At 55.0% G+C, this 25666-nt stretch overlaps 1 protein-coding gene across 4 annotated transcripts in view; it reads left to right on the top strand.

Moving 5' to 3' along the window:
* GDPD5 (glycerophosphodiester phosphodiesterase domain containing 5) overlaps window positions 1-25666 on the top strand; it is an 83633-nt gene that overhangs the window by 45040 nt on the left and 12927 nt on the right. For all 4 annotated transcript variants that reach the window (XM_013064336.2, XM_004768022.3, XM_013064334.2 and 1 more), the window contains 6 exons: window positions 11289-11392; window positions 15148-15241; window positions 15870-15929; window positions 22058-22156; window positions 22484-22577; window positions 22915-23060. In XM_013064336.2, coding sequence (XP_012919790.2) covers window positions 11289-11392; window positions 15148-15241; window positions 15870-15929; window positions 22058-22156; window positions 22484-22577; window positions 22915-23060 — 597 coding nt within the window. The remainder of the gene's footprint in view (window positions 1-11288; window positions 11393-15147; window positions 15242-15869; window positions 15930-22057; window positions 22157-22483; window positions 22578-22914; window positions 23061-25666) is intronic.

Raw genomic sequence — 25666 nt, 5'->3', positions numbered from 1 at the left:
TCCTGTCTAGCCAGATGGGGAAGTGTTCGAGGCACGGGGTGCTGTGGGTGCCAGAGCTTCTTGTGCTTGGGAACTGAGAGCAATCTGGCCTCCGTGTGGCTCTGTCTGAGGAGGGAGGTCGTTGCTAGGCACTAGGTGGTGGCAGCCTGAGGCTGTGCTGGGGAGCCTGCTCCCCATCCCAGGCAGAGGGATCACAGCTAGACTCAGGCTGGGCGAGGACCAGTCTGGTTCTGTTGTGGCGAGTGCGCGGAGACACTGGAGGGGAGGTAAAGGAGCAGGGAGCCAGACAGCGGGGCTGAGGCCTCACCTGGGGGAGGCATATGCAGCATGCTCCTGGCAAAGGGAGGGATTTTAGAGATGCTTGGAAGGTGTAATCAAAAAGCTATCTGTGGAAGAGATTGAGGGAGTCCTGTGTGATGCCTCCCATCGCCTGATTTCTAGTCTAGCCGGGTGAGGCTATTCCAGAGACCAGAGATGGAAATGGGAAAGCATGCTGTTTCCCCGGGGCAGGTGGGGGGAGGCAGGAGGGGAGAGTGGTCCCCACCTCTGAGTCCAGGACACAACAAAGTCTCCCCACCCCCAGTGGCCTAGCTCCTTTGACCAGAGCCCCTGCAGCCACTCAGGAAGACCCCTGCTGGGGGAAGTCCATCATTTCCCCCCCATACCCAACCCCTCCCAGGATGGCCTCACCTCTTCATGGCACTGGGCCTGTACTCAGGCTGCCCTGTCGCTTGCAGTGTCCCTTCTCTCTTTACCTTGCGAGGCTCGTGGCAAATGTCTACTCCTCTAAGAGTTATCTCCTTAAACATAAAAAGAACCAGGCCCACTTCCCTGAGCTCTTGTAGCACCTCCGGCCTGGGCTGCCCCCATAGACTGTGACTTTCTGTGTGTCCTAAAGGACTCAGTGTTGTGGGAGCAGGGCCCAGGTCTTGGGGCAGAGCCTCAGGATGACGGAGCTGGGGAGTGGAAGAGTAGTGAGGAAGCCAGTTAGGGACCAGGCCTGCCGTCCTGCTGACTGCACCCAGGACAAGGCCTCTGATGAGCTCTTGGGGATTGGGTGGTCTGGGAGGGGACGAGCATACACTTGTAGACAGGTGCATACTGCCTTCTGGTGCTCCTGGCTGTGGTTGGCAGATGAGGGTGTGGGTTTCACTGTGGGACCTCCCAGGCCACCCTGGGAGCAGAGACTGGACCCTGCTGGCAGTGTGCAGGAGCCCCCGGGGTGGAGACTTCCCCAGCTGGGTCCCCACCTCTTTGTCCTAGCCCTACCAGGTGGACCTCCAGGGGAGAGTGTGTCCTACTCGGGAATACAAGGTGGGCTCCCTGGATAAAGCCGCCTTTGCCATAGGCTCCAGGGTGTCACTGCAGTCAGCTGAAAGTACTTGGGCATCCCTGGCCAGGGACCTGTGGCCTGAACTCCACCCTGCTTCCATCAGCGACTTAGTGTGGGACTCTAGGCCAGGTCAGACCCTCTCTGGGCCTCAGCTTTCTTATGGGTTAGATGGAGGTGCAGAGTCATATGCCCCAAGGGGGTACCAGTGCTCCCTCACATCTTGTACAAGGGAGACCGCTGTCCCAACCTTGGTGAAAGCGTGTTCACCCTATAAACTTCCCTGTTCCCTTTTCTGGTGCTTTGGCGAAAAGGCGCCCAGCAGGTCAGAGGGGTGCCTTCTGATCCCTAAATCCCTAAAATGGGGATTTAAAAAAATAAAATAGGGGCACCTGGGTGGCTCCGTGGGTTAAAGCCTCTGCCTTCAGCTCAGGTCATGATCCCAGGGTCCTGGGATCGAGCCCCACATCAGGCTCTCTGCAGGGAGCCTGCTTCCTCCTTTCTCTGACTGCATCTCAGCCTACTTGTCAAATAAATAAATAAAATCTTTAAAAAAAAATAATAATAATATAATAAAACAAATAGAGTGGGGATAAGACCTTGTGTCATCCTCCTTATTGCAGCAATAAAGCCACACCCGTCTTGGCCTTCAGGAACCCCGACACTCCACCCAGCTCCTCCCCGGCCAGTGCCCGGGGTGCCCGGCAGTGTGGCAGCATGGCCGTGTGCACTCCAGGGGAAGCGGCTAACATTCTGTGACCATCTTGAGTGTCTGCTTAGGGAGCCCAAGCAGGGTGGGAGATGATAGGGGGCGCTGGCACCTGGCACTCTGCCACCCTGGCAGGGCCCTCTAAGAGCCTGGGGTAACCCCTCCTCAGGTCCCCCAGCCCTCCCACTCCCATCTCCCTGTGGGCTGGTGTGTGCGGGGAGGCGGGATGCTGCAGGCCAGGCCTGGTTCCATCGTCCCGCCTAATGAGCCGCTCTCAGCAGTCCCCAGCAGAAGCAAGGGCAGTCAGAGGCCTAATTGCCTGGCTCTCGGTAGCCCAGAAAAATCAATCCGGCCTCTTAGGCTGTCAGGAGCTGGCTGTGGGTGGGGACTCTAATCCCTTTCCCTGCTTTGGCCCTAATGCTATAAACCTCCCCAGGCCACCCACTCCCCCCCAGATCTCCTGGGTCAGGGCCAGAGTAATCCTGCCAGGGCCTTCCACACCCTTCCCACCTGACATCTCCCAGGCTTTTCTGGTACATCAGTCCTCCTATTTGGCACGTGGCATGGGTGAAACAGGAGGATGACTGGAAGAGAGCTGGCATGCCCGAGACCTAGCCTGCAAGAGGGCAGACTCCATGGGTAGGCACCCCTCAACCTCTCTCTTGGCTCTGCAGGGCCATGTGGTGCCGAGGACCTGAAATCAGAGTGGGGACCCCGGCAGAGGCACAGGGTGCAGAGCTCAGCCAGGCAGCACCCACCCATGGGGAACGGGCTGCTCTGGGACAGACTAGAAAGCCTAGAAGCAGCGCGCGCACATCATGAGCACGGAAATGATGCCAGACTTCACAGACCGTGCAGGGACAGCTGAGGCATCCATTTGGTGGAAGTAAAATTAGATCCCTGCCTCTTACCTCACACCCAAATACATTCCAGATGGATTAAATTGTCTTTTTTTTCTATTTTTAAACTCCTCTTTTCTATTTAGGAAGTACACATTTGTTGAAGAAATTCAAACGACTTGGAAAGATGTAAAGTAGAAGGAATTCTAATCTTAACACTTGAGAGAAATGGCTTTCCAGCCTCTCTCTGGGCGTGCACGCATACGTCCACGTGGAGCCGTAGACAGAGGCGGACAGAGAGCTGGGCAGATTACAGATTTGAATGTAAACAACGAAGCCAAGAAATTACCAGTATAAAATACAAGTCAGATATATAGACTTAAGCTACCTTTCTTTCTTTCTTTCTTTTTTAAGATTTTATTTATTTATTTGACACAGAGAGAGAGGCAGAGCAGCAAGCAGAGATAGAGGAGGAAGTAGGCTCTCTGCGGGCCTCGATCCCAGGACCCTGAGGCTATGACCTGAGCTAAAGGCAGAGGCTTAACCCACTGAGCCACCCAGGCACCCCAGAGCTACCTTTCTTAAACACAATACCAAAGACAAAACCTATAATAAATTTTATTTATTTAATGTGTTGTGCATGTGTTGTGAGAGAGCACAAGTGGGGGAGGAGGGGCAGAGGGACAAGCAGACTCCACTGAGCATGGAGCCCCATGCAGGGATCAATCCCCCGACCCTGAGATCATGATCTGAGCTGAAGTTAGACACTTAACTGACTGAGCCACCCAGGCACCCCCAAAATTTAAATTTTTATGCAAAAGTCATAATAAAGTCAGGGTGCCTGGATGACTCAGTCGTTAAGTGTGTGCCTTTGATTCAGGTCATGATCCCAGGGTCCTGGGATCAAGCCCTGCATTGGGCTCCCTGCTCAGTGAGAAGCTTGCTTCTCCTTCTCCCACTCTCCCTGCTTGTGTTCCCTCTCTCGCTGTCTCTCTGTCAAATAAATAAATAAAATCTTTTTTAAAAAATAATAAAGTAAAATGATCAAATAAGAGAAAATATACAGTATAGATGCAAGCAAATACTCTGACATAGAGAAAGCTTTTATATGCCCATAGGAAAGGAAGCCAGTTCCCCCAAATAAAAGCTGCTGAGCTCTGCGCCATTATACTTCTACTCCCTCCCTCTGCCCCAATCCAGGCCCCCTGACCTGTCATCTCAGCAAGCCCTTTCCTTCCAAATTTATTGCAGGCATCTCCTCCTCCAGGAAGCCCTCCAGACTGTACCCCCTCCTGTAATTGGCTGTCTCCTGAGCAGTCCTATTCTCCACACCAGTTCCTAGGGCTGGAGCTGCCTGCTGTCTGCTCGGTCATCTGTGGGGGTTGCTCCAATGGGATTCCAGACCTCATTCACCTCCCACTGCGCAGGCAGGGCTCAGCACGTGTGTCTAGGGTGACTAGAAGAGAGTGGTGGCAAGGACACAGATGCTGGGATTTGGTTTAGTATGGAGTGTGAGGTAGGGGTCTAAATTTTTAACAAATGGATGTCCAGAGGTCCCAACACCATCTGTTAAATGCGCCATCCTTTCCGTACTGATTTACCATGTCTTGATCTTGTGTCCTTGCTTCCAGGCTATTCCCCTTCTTCAGGTCTCAGTTTCTCCATTTCAGAATGGGGTCTGTAGAGGATGAGGCGAAATGGTCTCTGAACACTTTTCTAACTGAAATTCCAGGGTTCCTGGCCTATGACTCACTTGGTGAACTTGGGCCAGGCCTTACCCCTCTGAGCCAACTTCCTCCTTGGTCAGACAGGATAATTACCTGTCCTACTTACCATTGCTCTGGGATAGTTGGAGATGCTGAAGGCACTCAGACCTGGGTGTGAATTCTGGCTTCACTCTTAGGGTTGCCCTTTGTGGCCTTGGGCAAGTCACCTCCCCTCTCCAAGCCCTGCTTTCCTCCAGCTCTAGCGCCTGCTTTGCAGAGCTGAGAGAAGAGAGGATGAAAGGAGATGGAGCAGGCGGGGGTGTCTCAGGAGCACCCTGCCCCCACCCTGTGAAGAGCTCACGCAGGGCTCTGTCCTCCCACAGCTGGCACTGTGGGGCTGGGAGTGGGCACGGGGCATCCGTGCACCCTGCCGACCCTGGCACCCATCCTAGGCTGGGGGCAGGTGAGCTACTGGCTATCCTCAGCAGCCGGAAAAAATCTGGTGTAGGGCAGGGGGGGTAGCGGGGGGGTGGTAGTCTTGATCACTGTCTTCACGTAATTAAAGGGCTGTCAGATGTGAAATGATAATTAAAGGAACAACCATGGATTTGGCAACTTACAGCTTACATCTGTAATCACATGCGGGCCTGGCAGCCCTCCCATGACGTGGAGGTGATGTCATCCCCATGAACAGAGGAGGAAGCTGAGGCTTGATCCTAAGCTGGTGGCACACAGCCCCGAGGCTTGTGGGGAGGAGGGCTGAGAAGTACAGTCCAGTGGCTCTTGCTTGCATTCCCCCCACCCCCTGGTCATCTGACCCCAATATTTCTTGCCCCTTGGCTGGACTTGTTCTGTGTGGTATCGGAGAGCCAGCTTCAGGGAGGCCGTGGAGGGGGCAGAGGTCAGTGGCACCTCAGGGAGGGACACAGGGACATGCAGGTCCTTGCGGGTCTGTGCTACCTTGCCAACCAGCTGTCCTCATTTTACGGTGCAGGCAGCTGGTGCTCAAGAGAATAAACGCATGTCTTCTCCTGGTGGCCAGTCTGGGGTCCGAAACCAGTGTTGCTGGGCTCCCAGCGGCAGCGTGTCCCTATCCGGCTGCTGTCTCTGAAGGAAGGACGTTCAGTTCAGAGGGAGAGCACCCACCCTTGGAGCTGCAGGAAGAGACACAGGGCGGGCACCTCTCCTGGAGGCTCAGAGGCAGTCTCTGCCCAGGGAAAGGGGGGTGGGTGGTGACAGCTGGGAAACAAGAGGCCAGCACCCAGTGCTGGCTCTGCCGTCCTGTGACACTGAAGTCTGTGGGCAAGCCAAGGCTGGCTTCTGGACCCTGGGTGATGGGGAGTTGGGGGTGGTTGAGGGGGTGCATCCTGGCTTGGGGCTGCAGCGTGGGGCCAGCAGGGGCCTGAGGTGAGCAGCAAGCTGCAGGGCCTGGGCCCACACTTCCTGTGCAGGGGATGTGGCTGCAGCCCAGGCTTTGTGGCTACGTGAGACCCTGCTGCTTACAAGCTCTTTCAGCATGGCACGTTTTTCTCTGAAGGCAGAAGGCTCTGGGGTGGGCGGGACAGACACGGAGAGGGGTGAGGAGAAGACGTGACCATCAGCAGGAGACAGCGAGGAGGAGAAGGGGCCTCTGGGAAATTGGCACACTGTGGCTTGGTGCGAGATGGAGGGACTGGCCTTCTTGGAGGGGAGCGGGGGACAAGCATGGGAGGAGATGAGGCAGGGGGCATGGGGCTGGATGCCCTGGCCTCTGGGGCTGGGGCCTCTGTGGTTCTCTCTCCCATTGCTGCTGGCTCAGGGATGGAGCAGCCTAGTGAGCTCACAGCCAGGGCCTGGCCCCTTCTCAGCTGCTCTCCTCTTCCCCTTGTGCCCGGTCAGTTCAGGGACTACCTGACCTTTGTTCTGCTCCAGCGGCTAGAAGGTTCTGAAGGAAGGCGGCTGCGTATCACAGGACCTCCTTCCCTTGGTTCCTGGAGGCCCGCGGCCTCAGCCTGAGGCTACGTCTGGGTTGGTGATGACCTTGTCCGCTACTGGCCCAAAGCCTCTCTGGGTCAGTCATGCTGGCACCCTCTTCTGTTCTTTACACAAGGTCCGAATGCCACCTGTGCTCTGTGGGCCCAGGTCACACAGACCTAGTTCAGCCATCCCTGCCCTAAAGGAGTCCACAGCCCAGGGAATGGTGCCCTTTTATGTACCTCCCCTGTGCCACTGACATATACTCAATATCAGTCCTGCAAGGTAGGGGGTTATTTTCCCATTTTGCAGATGAAGAAACTGAGGCCCAGAGGGGTTCACTTGTCCAAGAGGCAGAGACTGGTCCATCTGCCTCCCGAGCCCAGGCTCTTTTCATCTCCAGATTTCAGAATAGGATTGAAGGCCAAGTTGGTGGGTACCGAGAGCCTGTGCAGAATTGCTCAGGAAAAGGTCTTCAAGGGCTGGAGGGATGGGGGCGCTCCCTGAAGGAGAAGGAGTTTTGGCCCAGTGTGGAGCCCAGGGAGAGAGGAGCGAGGAATCGCAGTGACCCACACTGGGCAACTATACCAGGCAACAGTCCCAGCTGGCAAGGGTGGGTTTGGGGGGAGAGCTGTGCAGGGCTGGCTCTCAAAGGGGACCCGCAGAGGACTGCCTCCATCAGGATGCCTGGGTTCAATCCCACCTCCAGCTTCCCCTACTAGGTGACCTTGGGTATGTCGCTCAACCTCTGACTCCCCTCTACTCATGCGTATTTGAGCCTTGGTGAAATTAGCAAACGGCTGCCCTCCTGCAGGGCCATGTCCAGGGTCTGCTGGGAAAGGGCCATGATAAAAATACATACTGATGGTAAGCATCATGAGTGCCCCTTCTTAGTGATGGGGTCCACTGCTCGCTCAGCTGTATGTATTGGCCCTTCTCCGAGGCTTGGGGTCTTCATTTGCTCTTGGATGGGGATAAAAACCCACAGATAGAGACCCCTAAGCCCTGTGCAGACTGGGAGAGGTGAGGGAGGGCCAGCAGGTCCACCATCCCTCACAGCTGGCCGTGACCCTGGAGCGCGCTCCTCCCGGGAGGAGGCCCAGGCCTCTCTCCTGTCGTAGCCCCAACAAGGGATCTGTGCTGCTGTCTGGAGCCCCTTTGTTGGTGGAGCTGCTGCCCGCCTCTTCCTCCGCCAGTTCCTGGCCTTCCCTTCCCCTTTCTTCCAGCCCCTACCATCCAGATTTTTCCTCTGATTGTTCTTACAGTGACCTGCTACCTCCCCACTGGGATTGGGCCTCTCCATCCCCATCTATGGGCTCCTTGTGGCCTTGGAGCCCCCACCTCCCAGCTCCCAAGATTTTCATCTCTAGGTGGCCCCCACCCCCAGCTCATGCCTGGTTCTGGTAATGGGGTTCCTAGCTCCTTGTTGCTTAGGCCTGGCCCCCATCTCCTCCGTACCCTGGGTGTCTCACCCACCTGCCATCTCAAGTTTTCTCATCCGGGACCCTGTCCAGGCCCAGGGCAGGGCAGTTCCTCAGTCTTGCTCCGTCCTCCCTGCCCTGCTGTCAGGATATGGCCAAGTGGGACAGTGGTCCTGAGTGCAGAGGGCTCCTGTCTGCTGTGGGCCCCCCAACCTCTGTGGTCTCCCTGGCCATCTGTTGGAATTGCCCCCGGGTCCTGCATCGAACCTCACCCTAGGCCCCCTTCCCAGCCTCTGGAGTGGGTTCTCTAACCTGCCACGGTCCCTGAATTCAGGTTGCTTGCCTGGGATAGGACCCATCATCGGCTGAGGCTCACCCCTCACCCAGAGCCCCCTCAGAACCTTGTCTATGGACCACAGGTACAGCAGCCTTGCCCTTGCTGAGGTGGACGATCTCTGTGGACAGATGTCCCCCCCACCGCTGGTGGCTGGGGCTGCACAGAAGCCCATGGGCCCCTCTGTGGGGGATGGGTGGTTAGCCCCCCGTGAAACCTCTCCTGGGTGGGAGTCCTCATGCTGGAGTGGGAGAAAGGGTCTTTCTCAGCTATCGTTTCCTTATCAAATCTTTCTTACGCTCCCACCCCACCCTGGAAATGTGAAGACCACCCAGATCTCGAAGGCACTTACGGTGGAGCAGAGAAGACCGACAGAGGCAACTACAGAGCTGCAGGGTCTCTGCCCAAACAGACATGGGGGCCATGGTTCTGGAAACTCTGTGGAGAGGAGGTTCTCCCTGCTGGGACAGGGAAGGCTACAGGGAGGAGGAAGGTCGCCATGTGAACCAGAGAGGGCTTGCCTTCTAAATGGAGGATATGGCTTGGGCAGAAGCATGAATGATGCCTGTGAGAGCCTGTGTGAGGAACTGGGGGCTATTTGGTGCGTGGCCTCTAAGGCCCAGGTCGGGCACAGAGGACAGCTGAAGTCCGTGAGACTCTTGAGCTGGGGCATGACCAGAGGTGGCTCAGTCTTGGAAGACCAATGTTTAAGCTGGCCTGGGACCAGCCAGCTGCACTCTGCAGGAAATTGGGGGCGGGGGGCGGGTTGGCGGCGGCGAATGAATTCATATTTGTGAGCAAATGAGGACTGGAGGCAGCAAGAAGAACTCTGAGGAAGTCGAGGCCCAGGGGATGCTAGGCCTGCCAGGCTGGGGTGCTGGCTCTGATGGGACACTCCATAGCCCTCAGCCCCCATGGCTGAAGCCTGGCCCTTCTCTGTTCCCTGGAAGCATGCCAGCCGTTCATGGGTAGCTGTCAGGGTTCCGGTGCTCCAGGAAGACCCACGGCTTGCCCTGCTCCCATTTGGGGTTTCTCCATTCCTAAGCAAAGCTGAGCCTCATGGGCCTGGAGCCAGGGCTCGTGCTGCTCTCTGTCTGGGCGGGACAGACACAAGTTCTCACCCGTCTGAGAAGCCACCACCTCCCCACTTTCAGGGAGCTATGACCTCCATGGCTCTGTTTATGTGTAAAGTGGGGCAAAGCAAGGCAGCCTGAGCTCTGCATGTGACAGTGAGTGGAGGAAGCTGCTTTCACTGTCACCCAAACTCAGACCCTCTTGCCCAGGGCGAGGCGTGGAGTGGGTTCTGGGAGTGGAGCGTCACAGCGCCTCTGGGTTCCAGGGCCTTTCCTGTATGCCTGGGAGGTAGAGCGTGCTTGAAGATGCTGCTGGAGCACTGACGGCTTGCGGGCCTGGTTCTGAGCACTTGGCTCCTATTATCTCATTTAATCCTCTATCGACCCATGGCGTATGTACTCTCACTGTCCTCGCCACACACGCGAATAAACTGAGGCACGGAGAGGTTATGCCTGTGCTGATACAGCTTGGGAGACAAGAAGTCTGGCTCCAGACACTGTACACACAGCCTCTCCATGGTGGTGTCTCTTAGTGGCACAAGATGGAGGTGTCCTAGGCAGTGAATGATCTTTCCCTCCTCTTGTACGTGTTCCTACTGCAGTCATAAATTATAAGGGCATGTATCCTTGCAGACCCTGCAGTTGATCAGGAGATCTGGTCCCAGGAGCAGATTGTGGGGCACAGGGCATGAGTTTAAAGACAGGGGCTCTGATGCCGCGGGAGGGAGCAGTGTGGTGGTGGAGGTGGAATCCAGGAAGACTTCACAGAGGAACTGACATGTGCGCTGACTTGAAAGGTGAATGGGAATGTCAGGCTAGTAAACCAGGGTGAGAGAACCGGTAGAGGAAGGGGATGCAGCTAGGGAGGTAGGTGGAACACCCCCCAGAGGGGCCTCCCTGTTTGGATAAGCAGTGAGGAGCCATCAAGAGGTCATACCAGGGCTAGAGCCATGCCTCTGGGCTAGAAGGGTTAAAAAAGCCTAGAGGAGCCGCTGGGAGCCCACAGGAGTTCCGGGTGGTGGCCAGGCAAGAGATGCCTCGGCTACCAGAGCCCTGCAGCCCCTCAAGGTGGGAGTGGTCTTGGTTCTTTCTCTTCTGCACTGACTTCCTGTCACCCGCTACTGGATTGTTCTGATGACCTCAGCAGTTTCCCGGAGAGCAGGATGTTCCCAGCTGGTTGTGCTTCTGAGATAAGGGGACAGACGAAAGCAGGCGTATACCTGAGGGCCCAGCTGGAAGTGCCTACAGACCTCTCCGGAAGCAGCAGTGTCGGGGCCTCACCCCCATCCCTGCAGGAGACGGGGAGCTACATGGCCCAGGTCCGAGGGGCCGGCACCTGGTACGGGGGGCAGAACCCTGTGCTTCAAGTCCAGAGACCGGGGCACTGGTCTTTATGTCTCTGCTGGCTTGCTGTGTGACTAGGACAAGTCACTTTACTTCTCTGGGCCTCCGTGCGTCAATGGGGAGCATGGAACAGAGGTGGGAAGGAACACTTGCACTGCAGGTGTATGTGGGAAGGAAAGGTGAGGGATGTGACCTCACAGACTGCAGAGGACCACGCCAGTGCAAAGGCTTAGGGCAGACATGGCCTTTGCTCCTGGGGGCCATCACCAGAATGCGCATACTGCTCCTGGAAATGGGCAGAATGGGCAGAAATGCTCCCTGGAAAAGCCTCAACCGAAGGGGCAGAGAAGATTCCTGGGGCAGACCCCTGACTCTGATCCTAGCTCCCTACCATTTTATGGCTTTGGGCGCTGTGGTATTGGGCAGGTTGCTTCCTGCTCTGAGCCTCGGGTCCCCATGAGGACAAAGAGGCTAGTAATCTCTGCCTGGCAAGTGTAGCCATAAAGGGGGAGCCAGGAGGAACATTCTAGGTGGTCAGCCCCTGACCTCATTTGACCCTCTCCTTGCTCTGTCTTCCAGTGGGAGCGCCTCTGGTTCCTGCTTCTCACCTTCACCTTTGGCCTCACACTCACCTGGCTGTACTTCTGGTGGGAGGCCCACAACGACTACGATGAATTCAACTGGTGAGTGGGGACAGGGAGGACAGGGACACAGTGCCAGGGCCTTGGGCTGGAACTGGGGGGCTCTGGTTTGAACCTGTCTCCCAGGCTGGCCCTCAGAGCTCTCTGTGTGGCTTTTGGGGACAGAGTCCTCTGGAAGGCACAAAGGTCTACAGGAGCGGAGACCAGCTGGGGAGAACACGGCTTCCTCCCTTGTGTGCTTTCATGGGAAATAAGAACGGAAGACTAGGGCAGGGCTCAGCCGGGGTCTGGGGCCTCTGGACCTCATTGTAGATAAGAACACCAAGGCCCAGAAAAAGACCAGGGCCTCAGCAGGGGAAATGATCCCAGATCCCAGGCATCTGAAATCCCTGTGCAGGACCTTGGGCTGGGCAGGCAGATGCTATGGTTCCAGGATAGCTCAGTGTCCTTTATGGGCATGAGCCTCAGGTCCAAGGGCAGGGCCTTCTGAGGCTCGTACCTAGATACATAAGGGCACCTGCTTCTTCCTCACCCCTTCCATGGCCTACCTTTGTCAGACAGTGGAAGGCACAAGCAGGGGAGCAGTTTCCCTGGGTTCTAGCGGGGCACTCCCCCATAGATAGGTGTGGAAACCAAGGCCCCAGGTCACGCAGGTACTGGGAGCAGAGATGGGGCTTAGAAGCCAGGCCACCTTGCTTGCCATCCCCTGCTGTCTTTACCTTCCTGCTGGATATTCAGCTCAAACTCCATTCATTGTGACCATGAGCACACTCAGCCGAGGCCCTCTTTTATTTTTATTTTATTTTATTTATTTATTTTTAAAGATTTTAGTTATTTATTTGACAGAAATCACAAGTAGACAGAGAGGCAGGCAGAGAGAGAGAGGGAAGCAGGCTCCCCGATGAGCAGAGAGCCCGATGCGGGACTCGATCCCAGGACCCTGAGATCATGACCTGAGCCGAAGGCAGCGGCTTAACCCACTGAGCCACCCAGGTGCCCAGCCAAGGCCCTCTTAAGCTCAGTTTCTTCTTCCGTGAGATGGATTAACTACCCCCTCATCAGGTCTTTCTTTTTTTTTTTTTTCTTAAAGATTATTTATTTATTTATTTGACAGACAGAGATCTCAAGTAGGCAGAGAGGCAGGCAGAGAGAGAGAGAGAGAGAGAGGAGGAAGCAGGCTCCCGGCTGAGCAGAGAGCCCGATGCGGGGCTCGATCCCAGGACCCTGGGATCATGACCTGAGTCGAAGGCAGAGGCTTTAACCCACTGAGCCACCCAGGTGTCCCTCATCAGGTCTTTCTGAGGCTGGAACGAGACCATGGCCATGGGAGGGCTCAGAGATCCATGTCACCCTCAGGGCCGCTTCCTGGGAGGCCGGAGCTCTAGCTGGAAGGCGGCCATGAGGTTAGAATGTGGGATTTCTAGGGCTCTGAGCTTCTGATGGTCTGTGGTGCTAGGATTCTGGGCTGATCCTATTAATGAGCCATTAATGGAGTCTGGGGATCGACTCTCCTCTGCACGGCATGAGGCTGTGGCCCTATCATTAATGAGTACAATAAAGGATGTGCTGCTGTCCCCCTGCAGCCTGGCAAGATAAGCCTGGGTCCCAGAGGTGGCCTCTGGCCTTTATTAAATGCCATCAATCAATTATTCATCCTCCCAGGTATCCAGAGCATAGGCCGTGTAGTGCATGGCTGGAAACGTTGCCTGCTGGCCCTCCACGGCAGACCCTGGACAGTTCTGAACTGGAGGGTTGCTGCCTGGGAGATCATTGGGTCCACCCCCGTCATGTATGGATGGGGAAACTGAGGCCCTGAGAGGGCAGCACTCACCCGCAGCTGCAAAGCCAGTTCGTGCCAAAACAGTTTGGGGACTGTCTGAGGGGACTGAAGCTTAGAGAGGTTAAGTAAACTTTCCAGAGTCCCACAGCAAGATGTGGGCAGATCTGGGACAGGGACTTGCGTCACACTGTCCACAGAAGTTCCTCACTCTGCCCAGGAAGTAAGTGCCCTGTTACAGGGCAGTTCAAGCAAAGGATGGGTGTAGGGGGAGACTGTAGGGGGAAGGCCTGCCTGGGACTTAGGGAAGGCCTGGAGACCCACAGCTCCCTCACATGCCACTGTGGTTTCTTAGAGTCAGTGCTGGGATCCAGGAGACCCTGGCCTGGCCCTCCAGGTCTTGACGGTATCTGGGGATCATTCACACAGTGAGAGGATGTGAACAAGAAGCAGGTGGTCAGGGTGGGATGTCGAGAGCCGGGGAGCGACCCTGTGGGCTGTTGCTCTCCAGGAGGGCTCCCTGCCAAAAGTAAGAGACAAGTGCCGCCAAAACCTCTTTCAGGAGTCCTTCCCAAGGAGCAGGTCCTGCCCGTCTTTGGGCCTCGGTTTCTCCAGCTGTATGGTGAGAAGAGTACACTCAGTGGTGTAAGCAGTAGGTTTTCCTCTGGAATCTGAAGATGGGGGGGGGGTGGCGGGGAAGGCAGGTGCCCCCAGCATGTCCTCCTGGTGTCCCCTCCCAGGCCCAAGATGGCAGCAAGCCAGAGACTGACTGGTGCCGGCTCACGTTCTCTGATTACCCTCAGTGAATCGCGCCTTCTCTGAGCCTCAGTGTCCCCAGCTCCAGGGAGGATGCGGGTGGTTCAGTCTTTCTGGAGAGCAACTAAGCAGCACCTACCAGGAGCTTTAAAAAGGAAATTCCATTTGACCCTATAATTCTATTTGTAGGAGCCTATCGTAAGAACATAATAATACAGTGCAAAAAAGGGACGCCTGGGTGGCTCAGTTGGTTAAGCAGCTGCCTTCGGCTCAGGTCATGATCCCAGCGTCCTGGGATCGAGTCCCACATCGGGCTCCTTGCCCTCCGCAGGGAGCCTGCTTCTCCCTCTGACTCTGCCTTCCACTCTGTCTGCCTATGCTCGCTCTCGCTCACTCTCTCTCTGACAAATAAATAAAAATAAAAAAATCTTTAAAAAAAAAAATACAGTGCAAAAAAAAAATTGTGTGTGTGTGTTCATTTATAAGACTGAATCATTGGAAACTGTTTTCATTAGTAGAAAGTTGGCTACATATGGCACATTAATTCAGCAGACCACATGGCTGTTCGAAAGTCACGCTTCCTCGGGGTTTTTACTGACATCAGTAAATTCTTGGGTGAATAATGAGAAGAGAATTGATTGAGTACGTACCACGTGCCTTGCCTCACTTCGTGCTCAGGAAGCCTGGTGAAGGGCACTTTGTTCTCTACATCCTATAGAAGAAGAAACAAAGGCTCCAAGAAGTCAGGGATGATGGTATCTGAGCAATCCTAGGACCCCCAAATTTTAATATTCTCACATTGAAATTGAGATCAGTGTCACAGTCAGTGGCATCTTCACCTTGGGGAAGCCTGTCCCCAAGGAACCCTGCAGAGTCCTGCAGTGAGAGGCAGAGGGGGGATTGGAACCCTCGCACCTCCCTCCAAAACCCAAGCTGAGCATATGTGCTAGGCATGACAGGGTCCTGGCTTTGCTGTTTTACAAATATATAAAATCAGGGGAAACCCATGGAAGAGAAGTCTACAGAGTCTTGGTGATTGTTCCTTCTGGGCAGTAGAATGATGGTGAATTGTTGTTTTCTTCTTTATGCCTCTGGGCCTGCCTGGGTGTTCACTGGCCTGACCGGTGAGCACAGAAACTGTGATGGTGTCACGGAGCGGTCCCAGCCTGGTCGCTGACCCTGGCCATGAGAGTGGATGGCCCGCTGGACCTCCGGGAACCTCCTGGCTCCCTGGTGCAAGTCTGACCCCTCCCCCTCCCGGCAGGTACCTCTACAACCGCATGGGCTACTGGAGCGACTGGTCGGTGCCCATCCTCGTGACCACCGCTGCCGCCTTCACCTACATCGCGGGCCTCCTGGTACGTGCAGCTGCCCGGAAGGCAGGCAGGCCTGCTCCCAGGGGGAGGGTGAGCCACCCTGGTCTAAGGGGGGAGCTGGCTTTTCCCAGGGCCTTGTAGTCTCCTGCACCGCTGGGGCTCGGTCTCAAGGTGGGAGGTCATCTGGCTTTTGCCCCATCCTGGAATGTTTCCCTCCTGACCCAGTGAGAGCCATCTTGCTGCTAGGGCCCACTGCAGACTGTCTCTTCCAGAAGCTTCTGCTTTGGTTCCTGCTCCCAATTGTCTACTCCCTCAGACTCAGGTCAGTCCCCAGGCTGAACTAGAAGCTCTCAGGGGACTAGGCTCAAGTCTGCTTCAGAATCCTGGGGCCTTGAACTCCCAAAACATTCACTGGGGACCCCAAAGGCAGCAGGGCCCAGTGAACTCTCAAGGGAGAAATTGTAGAGGAGGAAGAGCCTAGAGACCTAGAATAATCTGGGAGGTGGCCAGGCTTGGGCTAAGCTGGGCACTCCCAAGCCTACAGGGAGGGTCGGTAGATGGTTCCGAGCCAGGCTCAGAGTGGCAGCAGGCGGCAGGGTGTCTGGGAACTCATAGAAACCTTTGGGTCACACATGGGCCCTGACTGTCCCCCTCGGGGCCCCCTCTTCAGGTCCTGGCACTATGTCACATCGCTGTGGGGCAGCAGATGAACCTCCATTGGCTGCACAAGGTAAGGGCTGCCTCTGTTGGGGGGCCGGGGGAAGGGAGACGTGGCTAACGGCTGCCGCAGAAGAGGAAGAGCTTGGACGCGCCATCCTTGCTCCTCGGACTTGATACTTGTTCTAGTGGCTACTAGAGTTCCCACAGGCTGGACTCTGTTAACTCACTTCACCCTCCCAGTAGCCCTATGATATAGGTAATGTTATCATCCCATCTTGCAGTTGGGAAAACTGAGGTATAGCGAGGTTAAGAAACTTGTCCAGGGTCTCCCACTTAATAAAATCCTAGCCCAGTAGCTGTGGACTGGCCAGCACAGGTCACAGCCCTCTCATTCTTCACTGAGCCCCCAGTGTAAAACTCGGCCCGGTGATGGGACTCCCCCCTCAGAGCCCTTCCCACCACTCCCCTTGCTCCCTCGGTGATCCCACTGCCCCAACTAGCACTAAGGCCCTGCAGGACGTGGGCCCTGCTCACACCTCCCAGCTGCTGTGTGGGACAGTCACCTCAGCTTGTGCTGCATGAGACAGCCCAGGCCTTCCCAGCACGACAGCCTCTTCTCTACTTACCTTTCTGCTCTTGCCTCCCTTTCTCTTTCCTTCCTTGGTTTGCCTCCCCCATGTACAGGCTGCTTAAGATCCCCCAGCATTGGCAGGCCCCCCTGCCACAGTCCTGAGCATCTGTGCTGTCCACTTTTGCCTGCCTTCCCCACCCCAACCCTCCCCAGTCTGGGAGCCCCCTGCAGGCCAGACAGAATTTGCCATTCTCTGTGGCCTCCAAGCCCCACTGAGGCCTGGGCCCATACATACATTCCGAGCCTCAGCACTCAGGCCGTTCATTGCATGCCTGGTGCTGAAGGTACGTGGCTGAGGTCTGCCCTTCCTGGGACCTCAGTGGGCATGGGGTGTGGTAAAAGCCGAGCAAGAGAGCCTCTCCTTCCCCAGAGCACATGGGCCTTAGAGGGAGGCTGGACACGTCTTTTTCCCAGAGCCTGGCTCAGAGTGAGCATGCCATTTAAGATGGGGCAGAAATGTACAGAGGTAACCATGAGTCCATGAGAGGGGTGCAGAGTGACCAGGGGAGGGGCTCACTTCCTGCTAGAAGGGGGACACGGAACAAGAACAAGAGGACAGAGCCAGAAGCTGGACTGGGCGGAGGGGAAGGTGCCAGTAGCCATCCAGGGGGACTCCGAGGTCAGACGCTGGGGAGTCAGACCTGGCAATTGAACTCTGAGAGGCCTGAAGACTGGCCGGCAGCCCTTCCTGCTTCCTCCCACCTGTCACTCTCTCCTAAGGTCTCCTCTGGGCTTCTGAAGTCCCCTCATGGGGCACTTTCTTCTTCCGGCTGGGCAGCTGACACTTGAAAGAACTGCTCCAACTGGCACGCTGGGGGTGGGGGGGCGGCATCCACTGGGGTCACCTCCTCTAGCTCAAGACTGCTTCTCAGCAGGCCAGGTCACACCTGCTTGATCCTGGTGGAGGCCCAGAGCCAGCCCTGGGGAGCAGATCAGTACAGGGAGTCGTCCCCTGGGGCTGGAAGGATCAGATCCTTCTTGAGCACAACGGCCAGCTCCTGGGGTGCCAGTCCTGCCTTCCTCTCCCCTCAGTCCCCTCCCATGAGGTCTCAGCGTGAGCAAGGTCTTTCTAGGCAGAACTGATCCACAGCTGAACCTGACGCACCAGGAGGGAGGGGTCCCTGGGGGGCTGGGAGTATTCAAGCAGGGGTCAGAAATTCTCCTGTTCTGCTTCAAAGATTCTGTCACTTGATTCTAAAATTCTAAAGAATCCTCTCCTTTTTTGTTTTAACCAATGTTTGACCACCTAATACACTGACATGGTTCAAAATTAAAAAGGAGCTAGAAAGTGTGCAATGCAGATCTCCCTATCTCCCCAGAGATACTTTAAATGTGCAAATATACATGTGTATTTCCTGTTCTCCTCCTTTCCCCTAAGCAGCCTGCTCCCTCTCTCCTGCACCTTGGCCAAACCAGAGCTCCTTGCCCTTCGGGCACCGAGAGTGGTGCCATCAGTGTCCAGCCCTCGCGCCTGCCCGCCAGCTCCTCCCTGGTTTCCCACACCCTCCTTTCCTCACCAGCATGGTGTGGCAGTGAGCTGGGCAGAGAGTTCTTGCGACGGAGCCTCGTTGCCCTGTGCCACAGATCCACGCCCCACAGTCGGGGCTTAGAAAACACCCTCGCCATAAAGCGTTCACCAATTTCTTTCTTGGCTTTGGCCAACCCGACGGGTGAAGATGCCGCTCATTTGAACATGCATTTGGAGTCACTTCCCTTTCCTTTTCCATGAACTGGCTCTTCCTCTCTTTTGTCCTTTTAGCGATGGTATTTGCTTTTTGCTTTTTGATTTGTAGGACTGCTTTATAGGTCCAGAAAATTAGCCCTTTGGCTGATGAACTGCAAATAATTCTTCCTGATTCATCTTTTCACTGGGCTTGTATTATTGCCATAAGAACTTTTTTTATTCTTCAGTGTGTGAATATATCATCTGTTTGATGTCTCCCGGGTTTTGTGTCAGAGTTAGAAAAGTCTTTCCAGAAAAAAATGTCTCTGCTGGTATCACTTGGTAACTGTAGGTTTCTACCTTTTTTTTTTTTTTTTTTTAACATTTACCTATTTTATCTTTCTGGAAGTTATTTAGGGATATAGTATGATCTTTGTTCTTTTTTAGATGGCTTCCCAGGTCCTCTCTGTTCAGTAATCCATTCCTTCCTTCTAATTGGAGATGACACTTTTATATTAGACTAATTATTTAAATGTATTTAGATCTGGGGGCGCCTGCGTGGCTCAGTCAGTAAAGCATCTGACTCTTGATCTCAGCTCAGGTCTTGATCTCAGGGTCATGAGTTCAGGGCCTGCGCTGGGTCCCACACTGGGCATAGAGCCTACTTAAAAAAAGAAAAAGAAAAGAAAGAAAGAAAGAAAGGAAGGAAGGATGGAAGGAAAGGAAGGAAGAAAGAAAGAAAAGAAAAGATCTTTCTGAGCTTTTTATTTACTTCCACTTCTCTCTCTGGTCTCATGCCAATATCGTCTTGCTTTACCTCTGACAGTTTGATGTTTTAATCGTTAGCTTTATTTTGAGCCTCTCTGGTTCCCCAGGTCGTGAGTAGGGCTGGCTGCAGAGCAGAGGGCCCAGGATGGTGCAGAGAGGGAGCCATTTGGGGCAGGCAGGGTACCGCAAGCAGATCTGGGTGTCCACTTGGGGACCTTCCCCTTTCCTGCCCAGTCCTCCCAAGGCTTCTGTTTCCCAGAAATAGGAGCCAAGTCCAGGGGCCCAGAAGGTAAGAAGGTCGAAGTGTGCTTGGGGCTTTCCAGTAAACAGGAAGTCCTTTCCCTGAGATGCCCCATTTCCACCCCACCCTCCACTCCAGAATTGGCTCTGAGGCCACTGCTGCGAGGGGCTTTGACCACAGCTCCCACCTTCCCAGGCTGTTCCCCGTCCCGACACTGCCATGCCCCCATCTGTGGCCTTGTCTGACTCCTCTACCACAGCGGCAGCAGCCCCCAGTCTAGGGGCTGCCTGGAGGAGGTGTCTGCCAGTGACTCAAGCTGTTAGCCCAGAAAAGAGGGTGGGGCACCATGCAGCCACACCGCCAATTACCAAGGGAGCTGGGCCCAGCCTCCCCCACACCTCCTGACCAACCAGGCCGGGGTCCCCAATTCTTCCTGATGTCCGGCCCCCTCCCTGTCCAGCTGCTGTTCAGGAAGGCACACTTGCGCTAGGTGCTACTCCTCACGGTAGCCATGGCCTTGTGTCCTCGGCGCTCATTCTGTGTGTCTGACACTTTCCACACAGTATGTCGGTTACTCTCGGTAATAATCTTGCTCATTTGGTATAATGCCCGCTTTTTCAAATGCTACCACTAACACTTAGCAAGCATTTACTCTCTGGGCGCTGACCACTGTGCTTACTGGCACGCTACCTGCTTTCTGTCCCTTGTCCCCATACCCCTTTCAGGTGGACACTCTCTCTTCCCATTGCACAGCTCAGAAGATGTGCTTCGGGAGGCTAGCCTCTCCCCGTAGGGCTGCAGAGTTGGGGTCTGACTGAAGGATGGGACGTGCAGAGCCCCAAACCCCAGCCTGCCATGAGGACCACAGAGCCCAGCATCTAGCTGCCCCTGGGAGGCCGCCCTATGACCCCTCTGCAAGCCTGGCTTCCAGCCCTTTGCTGCATGGACAGGCTGCCTGTGTCCCTGTCCCTTCCTCTGTCCTCTCAAACCACAGTCCTACTTGTGCAGAAGACCAAAGACCGCTTTCACAGGAGCCGAGCAGGCCATCCCTGGGCCTTCTGCATGAACTCTATCCTTTGCAGTCAGATGTGAGGAACAATGGTCATGTTGGGCGTCAGTGCTATTATTGTAGCTTCAGGAGACAGAGGGGTGGGGGGGACCCCACAGACACTGAACGCCGCAGTAACGCCTCTAAGCATAATGGTTGCCACGACAGCAATGGCAAGACTAGGAGAGAATAACAATTTTAATTGTGCTAGGATTATGGGAAATCAGCATTACTGCAAGCCTTTCCACTAACAGTTAAATGTAGTAAGACTGTCAGAAGCAACCCTCCAGAGACCTTTGCGGTGTGCAGGGCTGGCCTGGAGGGGGCAGCGGGGCGGGGGGCAGAGAGCCTGTGTGTGGAGGAGGGATTCTCAGGGATGGCAAGCACACCCCTGGCCTCCCTCCACAGCAGTGTGACACTCCAGAAAGAGCACAACCTCTGGGACAGGCAGGATGGGGTCTGCTTCTGGATCTGCCCTTCAGAACTACACACATGCCAGCTCTTCTGCTGAGCAGTTTCCCTGCACATAAAATTAGGGTGATCATGACCTCACCCGGGACATTAGAAGAATAAACACAAGGAAAGCAGGACATCCCTTCCCTGGCCCCGGGCACACAGGCCCTCTGACTACCTGTGCCTCCCCTCTTCCCATGTCCCCCAGGCCAGTACATTACAGCCATAAAGACCCCCACCCACCTCAGCCTCATCACTGCTGCTTATGGGAATGTTCATCTCCGGGCTGATGGGCTGTAGTGCCAAACCTCCAAAGGAAAACTTAATCCCAGGAGAAATGAATCTTCCCTGCCTGGCAGGGGACAGAGATGGATCCACCGCTGTCTGTGCCCTCACCATCCGGGCTTGTTCAGTTGGTGGAGGGCTCTCAGAAGGCTGCTGCCTTGAGGAAGGTGCTACAGGAAGGGGGACAGTGGGGAGACAGCAGCTGTAGGGCAGGGTGGGGCCTTGACTGGCGCATTATGGAGCAGGGGGTTGGGGGATTTGGGGAAGAGGTGTGACTTGAGCTTTAAGGTGCCAGGCTTGGCAGTGAGGCAAAGGTGGCTGTGCGGGGGGTGGGGTAGTTAGATACTGGGCTGCGCTTAGTTTTGGGGAGCATCTGGCTTTGCATGAGATGTTCCATACTCATCTGTCCCCGGAGCTCTCTGTCCTGTGGAGGTCCTGTGTTGTCTTCCCTTGGAGTCACACTTCTTGCTTCCTCCAGGAGGCAGCTCAGAGGGCAGCACCCCCACCCAAGCCAAAGCTCGGAGGTGGGGGCTGGGAGCAAGCCTTGGCAGTTGGGCCGGTGGGGCTGCACCCCGGCTCACTCCAGCTTGCTCCAACCTCCGGGGCTCTCAGCTCCTGCTGGGGACCCAGCTCTTCCACCTCTGGCCGCATGGCCTGGACAAGTCACCCTTCACCCCAAGAGCTGCTGGCTGGGCTAGGAGAGTGACCGGCTGAGTCCAGATGTCCCCACTGGCTGAATATCTTCCCTCATCACACCCTCAGTGGGGCTGAACACTGGGCTGCGCCTCTGCCTCCCCCCAGCTTCCTCCCACCTTCTCTCCTCTCCAGCCTCCCTCCTGTTCGCTTGAGGTCCGCTAGCCTCCTCCTGCCTCTGTCCCTCACTGTCGCTTCTGGCTGGCCGGCTCTGGCTCTCTTACAGTCATGCCTCTTCTCCACTTCCCCGCCTCCCTGCTTTGTGGGTCTCTCTTGCACTCTCCATTCCTCCCTGTGTCTGTGTCTCTCAGCCTCTCCCGCCGCCTCTGCTCCCCTCTCAGACACACTTGGGGACACTCTGGCTGTCTAGGCACACCTGTTCTGATCCTCTTGTCTGGTGACTCTTCCCCTTCCAGATAGGGCTGGTGGTCATCCTGGTGTCCACAGTGGTAGCCATGTCAGCCGTGGCCCAGCTGTGGGAGGACGAATGGGAGGTGCTGCTCATCTCCCTGCAGGTGAGTGGGGGGTGGGGTGCTGGGCAGCCGCTTCCTCAGAACCTTCCAAACAAGGCCTTTTCATGGCTTTTTTTTTTTCATGCCTTTTCATGGCTCACGTCTCTCCAAAGGCCCAGAGGGAGTAGGGAGCTGTCTGGGTCACAGAGTAAGTCAGAGCAGGAAGGAGGCTACAGCTTGGGGTTTCTGCACCCTGAGTGTCCTCCACTGAAAAACGGAGACAGAGTTGCCTGCCCCATGGATAGAGACAGGCTATCAGGATGCTGGTGACCAGAGGAAATGGACATGGCTGCGAGCCAATGGTCCCTCTTGCCCCTTCCCATACACAAGGGCACAGCACCATTCTTGCACGTCGGGGCCCTGGCCGCCATCACTGCACTCTCCTGGATTGTGGCAGGACAGTTCGCCCGGGCAGAACGGACCTGTAAGTATGACTACCTGCCCTCACCTAGGTGGCCTGGGGACAAGGTGTTGCTCTCGGCGTGGGGGGGTTCTGGTTCAGAGTGGCCCACACATTCCACCGAAGGCTGCAGCCCCAGTAGGCCCTTCAGGACTCCTCGTCTGCATGCCTGTCTATGTGGGAGTTAGAAGTCAAGCTCACCTTCCCAATGGCAGCTGCCCATGGTGCAGGGTCCCCAGAGAGTGTCTGGGTCCTGACAGGTGGAGGGAAGAAAGGTCCAGCATTCCCCACAGTTCGTGGGTGGGCCTCCTGGGAGCCACACGGCTCACCAGACAGCCTCACTCACAGCCTGTGTCTGCAGCCTCCCAGATGGCCATTCTCTGTACCTTCTTCGCCATTGTGTTTGCCTTGTACCTGGCACCTCTCACCATCTCCTCTCCCTGCATCATGGAGAAAAAGGACCTGGGCCCCAAGCCTGCCCTCATTGGCCACCGCGGCGCCCCCATGGTGAGTGCCACCTGAGGGTCCTAACAGAGTTGGGGGGAGGAGCTGCCATTCTGGGGGAGACAGGCCAAGACTAGCTCCTTGTAAGGAGGACCTTGTAGGGAAAAGGACAGAATAAGCATAGTGTAGCAACCGTAGTAATCCCTTCCAGAGGGTATGTGGGAGAACTGGTGGAAAAGCTAGGGAGCTTAGATGGGACTGAATCCTGAAGCATCCTGAAGGCATCTTGCTAAAAATATTTAACTTTTATCCTGAGGGCCCTGGGGAGACACGGGAAGGCTTCAGGCCAGGGACAGACCGGGCCAGGTTGTGGGTTGGGAAGGCCCAGGAGAGAGTGCCGGGTGTGGGGAGAACAGCAGGACCCTGGGTTACAAGAGCCAGAAGGAACACCTTCCAGGCTGTGGGGGCCGGAGGGGATGGGTGCAGCTCAGAGCCCATTGTTAATCGGAATGTAGCTGAACAGGGTTGAAATAGAGAGAGGAAGAAGTCAAAGTCTGAGCCCTGTGACCCCACAGCAGACCTTCCACTTGAGAGGACGGGTTCAGAGGCATGCTCCCTTGGTCTTTTGGCAGCTGTGGGAGCCTGGATCAATCCCTATCTGCTCCATGCCCATTTCCTCATCTTGTATCCTGGGCTAATGGAAAGTGTCTGGGCCATGTGAAGTAGGACTTAGCACACGTGAAGGGCCCGGCTATGATCCTGGTGCACAGACAGTAAGAGGGAGACATTCCTGCTTTCTGGGGCAGGCCCTCTCCCTTCTCTGGACCAGGGGTTCCTTCAAGGACACCCTGAACTTGTGGTTCTTAACAGAAGCAGTACCACTTCCCACCCCCAGGGAGCGCTCAAGGACTTTGTGAGAGCTTTTTCTTGGTTTTTGCAGTGATTCAGAGTTCCATGATGTTACTGAATTTCAGGGTAGTCAAGGTGGCCTCACAAAGTAACTTTTAAAAAGGAGGTGTTGAGTCCAATGGGGCTGTGAATCACCCTTAGGTTCTTCCTCACTACCTGTGGTGAGTGTTACTGTGCCCATTTTCTAGGTAAGATTCAGACACCTGTGCCCAAACTGGACCCTGGAGTCCTCCCAACATATATCCCTTGCTGGTCCCAATACCTGGAGGAAACTAGCTAGAAAGGCCATGGCTGTGGAGTCAGAGGGATCTGGGGTTGGGGTCCAGTTTTGCCCCATGTTGCCTGTGTGTCTCACCAGTCCCCTCTGAGATTTATGCTACAAAGGATCATGAGCAGAGCTTAGAAGCACAGCCCCCTCAGGTGGGTGGAGCCCAAGATTACAGGCCCTCCTCCATTCAGTACCCAGATCACCCAAGCTCATGCCCTGAAGGGGTGGTGCTCAGCCAACGGGAAGGAGCCGGGTGGCCCCAGCATGGATTATTTTTTTTAATGGGAAAACTTTCTATTATTTATAGAAGTTGCAAGAATGGTATAAGGAATCCTAGAAAGAAGAATAGTATAATGACTCCAAGACCACATTCAACACTTATCAGTTCTCTTGCCACTCTCGTTTCCTCTATCTCCCTTTTTTCTTTTCCACAATATTTTATTTTTAAGATTTTTAAAAAGATTTATTTATTTCAGAGAACACAAGTAGGAGGGACAGAGGGAGAGGGAGAGACAATCCCAAGCAGACGCCACCCTGAGCACTGACCAGATGCAGGGCTCGATCCCACGACCCCAAGATCACCACTTGGGCTGAAACCAAGAATTGGATACTCAACTGACTGCACCACCCAGGCACCCCTATTTTAAGATTTTTTTAAAAGTATATTTATTTAAGCAATCTCTATACCCAATGCTGGTTTTGAACTCATGACCCTGAGCTGCATGCTCAGGACACCCGGGTGGCTCAGTCAGTTGAGCATCGGATTCTTGGTTTTGGATCAGGTCATGATCTCATGGGTTGTGGGATCAAGCCCCAGGTCAGGCTATGCTCTTCCCTCGGCATGGAGTCTGCTTGGGATTCTCTCCCTCCACCTCTCCCTCTGCTCCTCCCACCCCACACCCCGTGTTCTCGCTCTGTCTCTCAGAAATAAATAAATAAAATCTTTTTAAAAAGAAAGCTTCATGCTCCACAGACTGAGCCAGCCAGGCACCCCTCTGCTGTAATATTTTAAAGCAAATCTCAGCTATCCAGACATCATATTGTTTTGCCTATACATACTTCAGGATGGATCTCTAATCCATAAGGACTTTTTTTGTTGTTGTTTTAATATAATGACAACTACAATGCTGCTGTTACATCCAACCAAATTAATAGTAATTCTTTAATATTATCTTCTACTGCACCCATGTTTAGCTTTCCTTTGTTGACTCAAAAGCTCCTTTTTACAGCGGAGTTGTTAACAATCAGGATGCAAACGGGGACCACATGGCACATCTGGCTGACACATCTCCCAGCATCTTCTAGTATATGGTGATCCCCCTCCCTTTTTTCCATATGCTGTTTATATGTCAAAGAAGTCATTTCTCCTGTAGAATTTCCCACGTTGTGCCTCTGGCTGATCACGTCCCCAAGGTGGCTGCAGAATGGCTGGCACACGTGTCTGACACGGTCCCATGTGTCACTGTGCCTGCATGTGTGTTGGGGTCTATAC

Source organism: Mustela putorius, unplaced genomic scaffold (assembly GCF_011764305.1).
Source record: "Mustela putorius furo isolate JIRA1106 unplaced genomic scaffold, ASM1176430v1.1 tig00003987_pilon_pilon_pilon, whole genome shotgun sequence".
In the NCBI taxonomy this organism is placed as follows: domain Eukaryota; kingdom Metazoa; phylum Chordata; class Mammalia; order Carnivora; family Mustelidae; genus Mustela; species Mustela putorius.
Note: the sequence above shows the minus strand (reverse complement) of the source record. Positions and strands in the feature narration are given on the sequence as shown.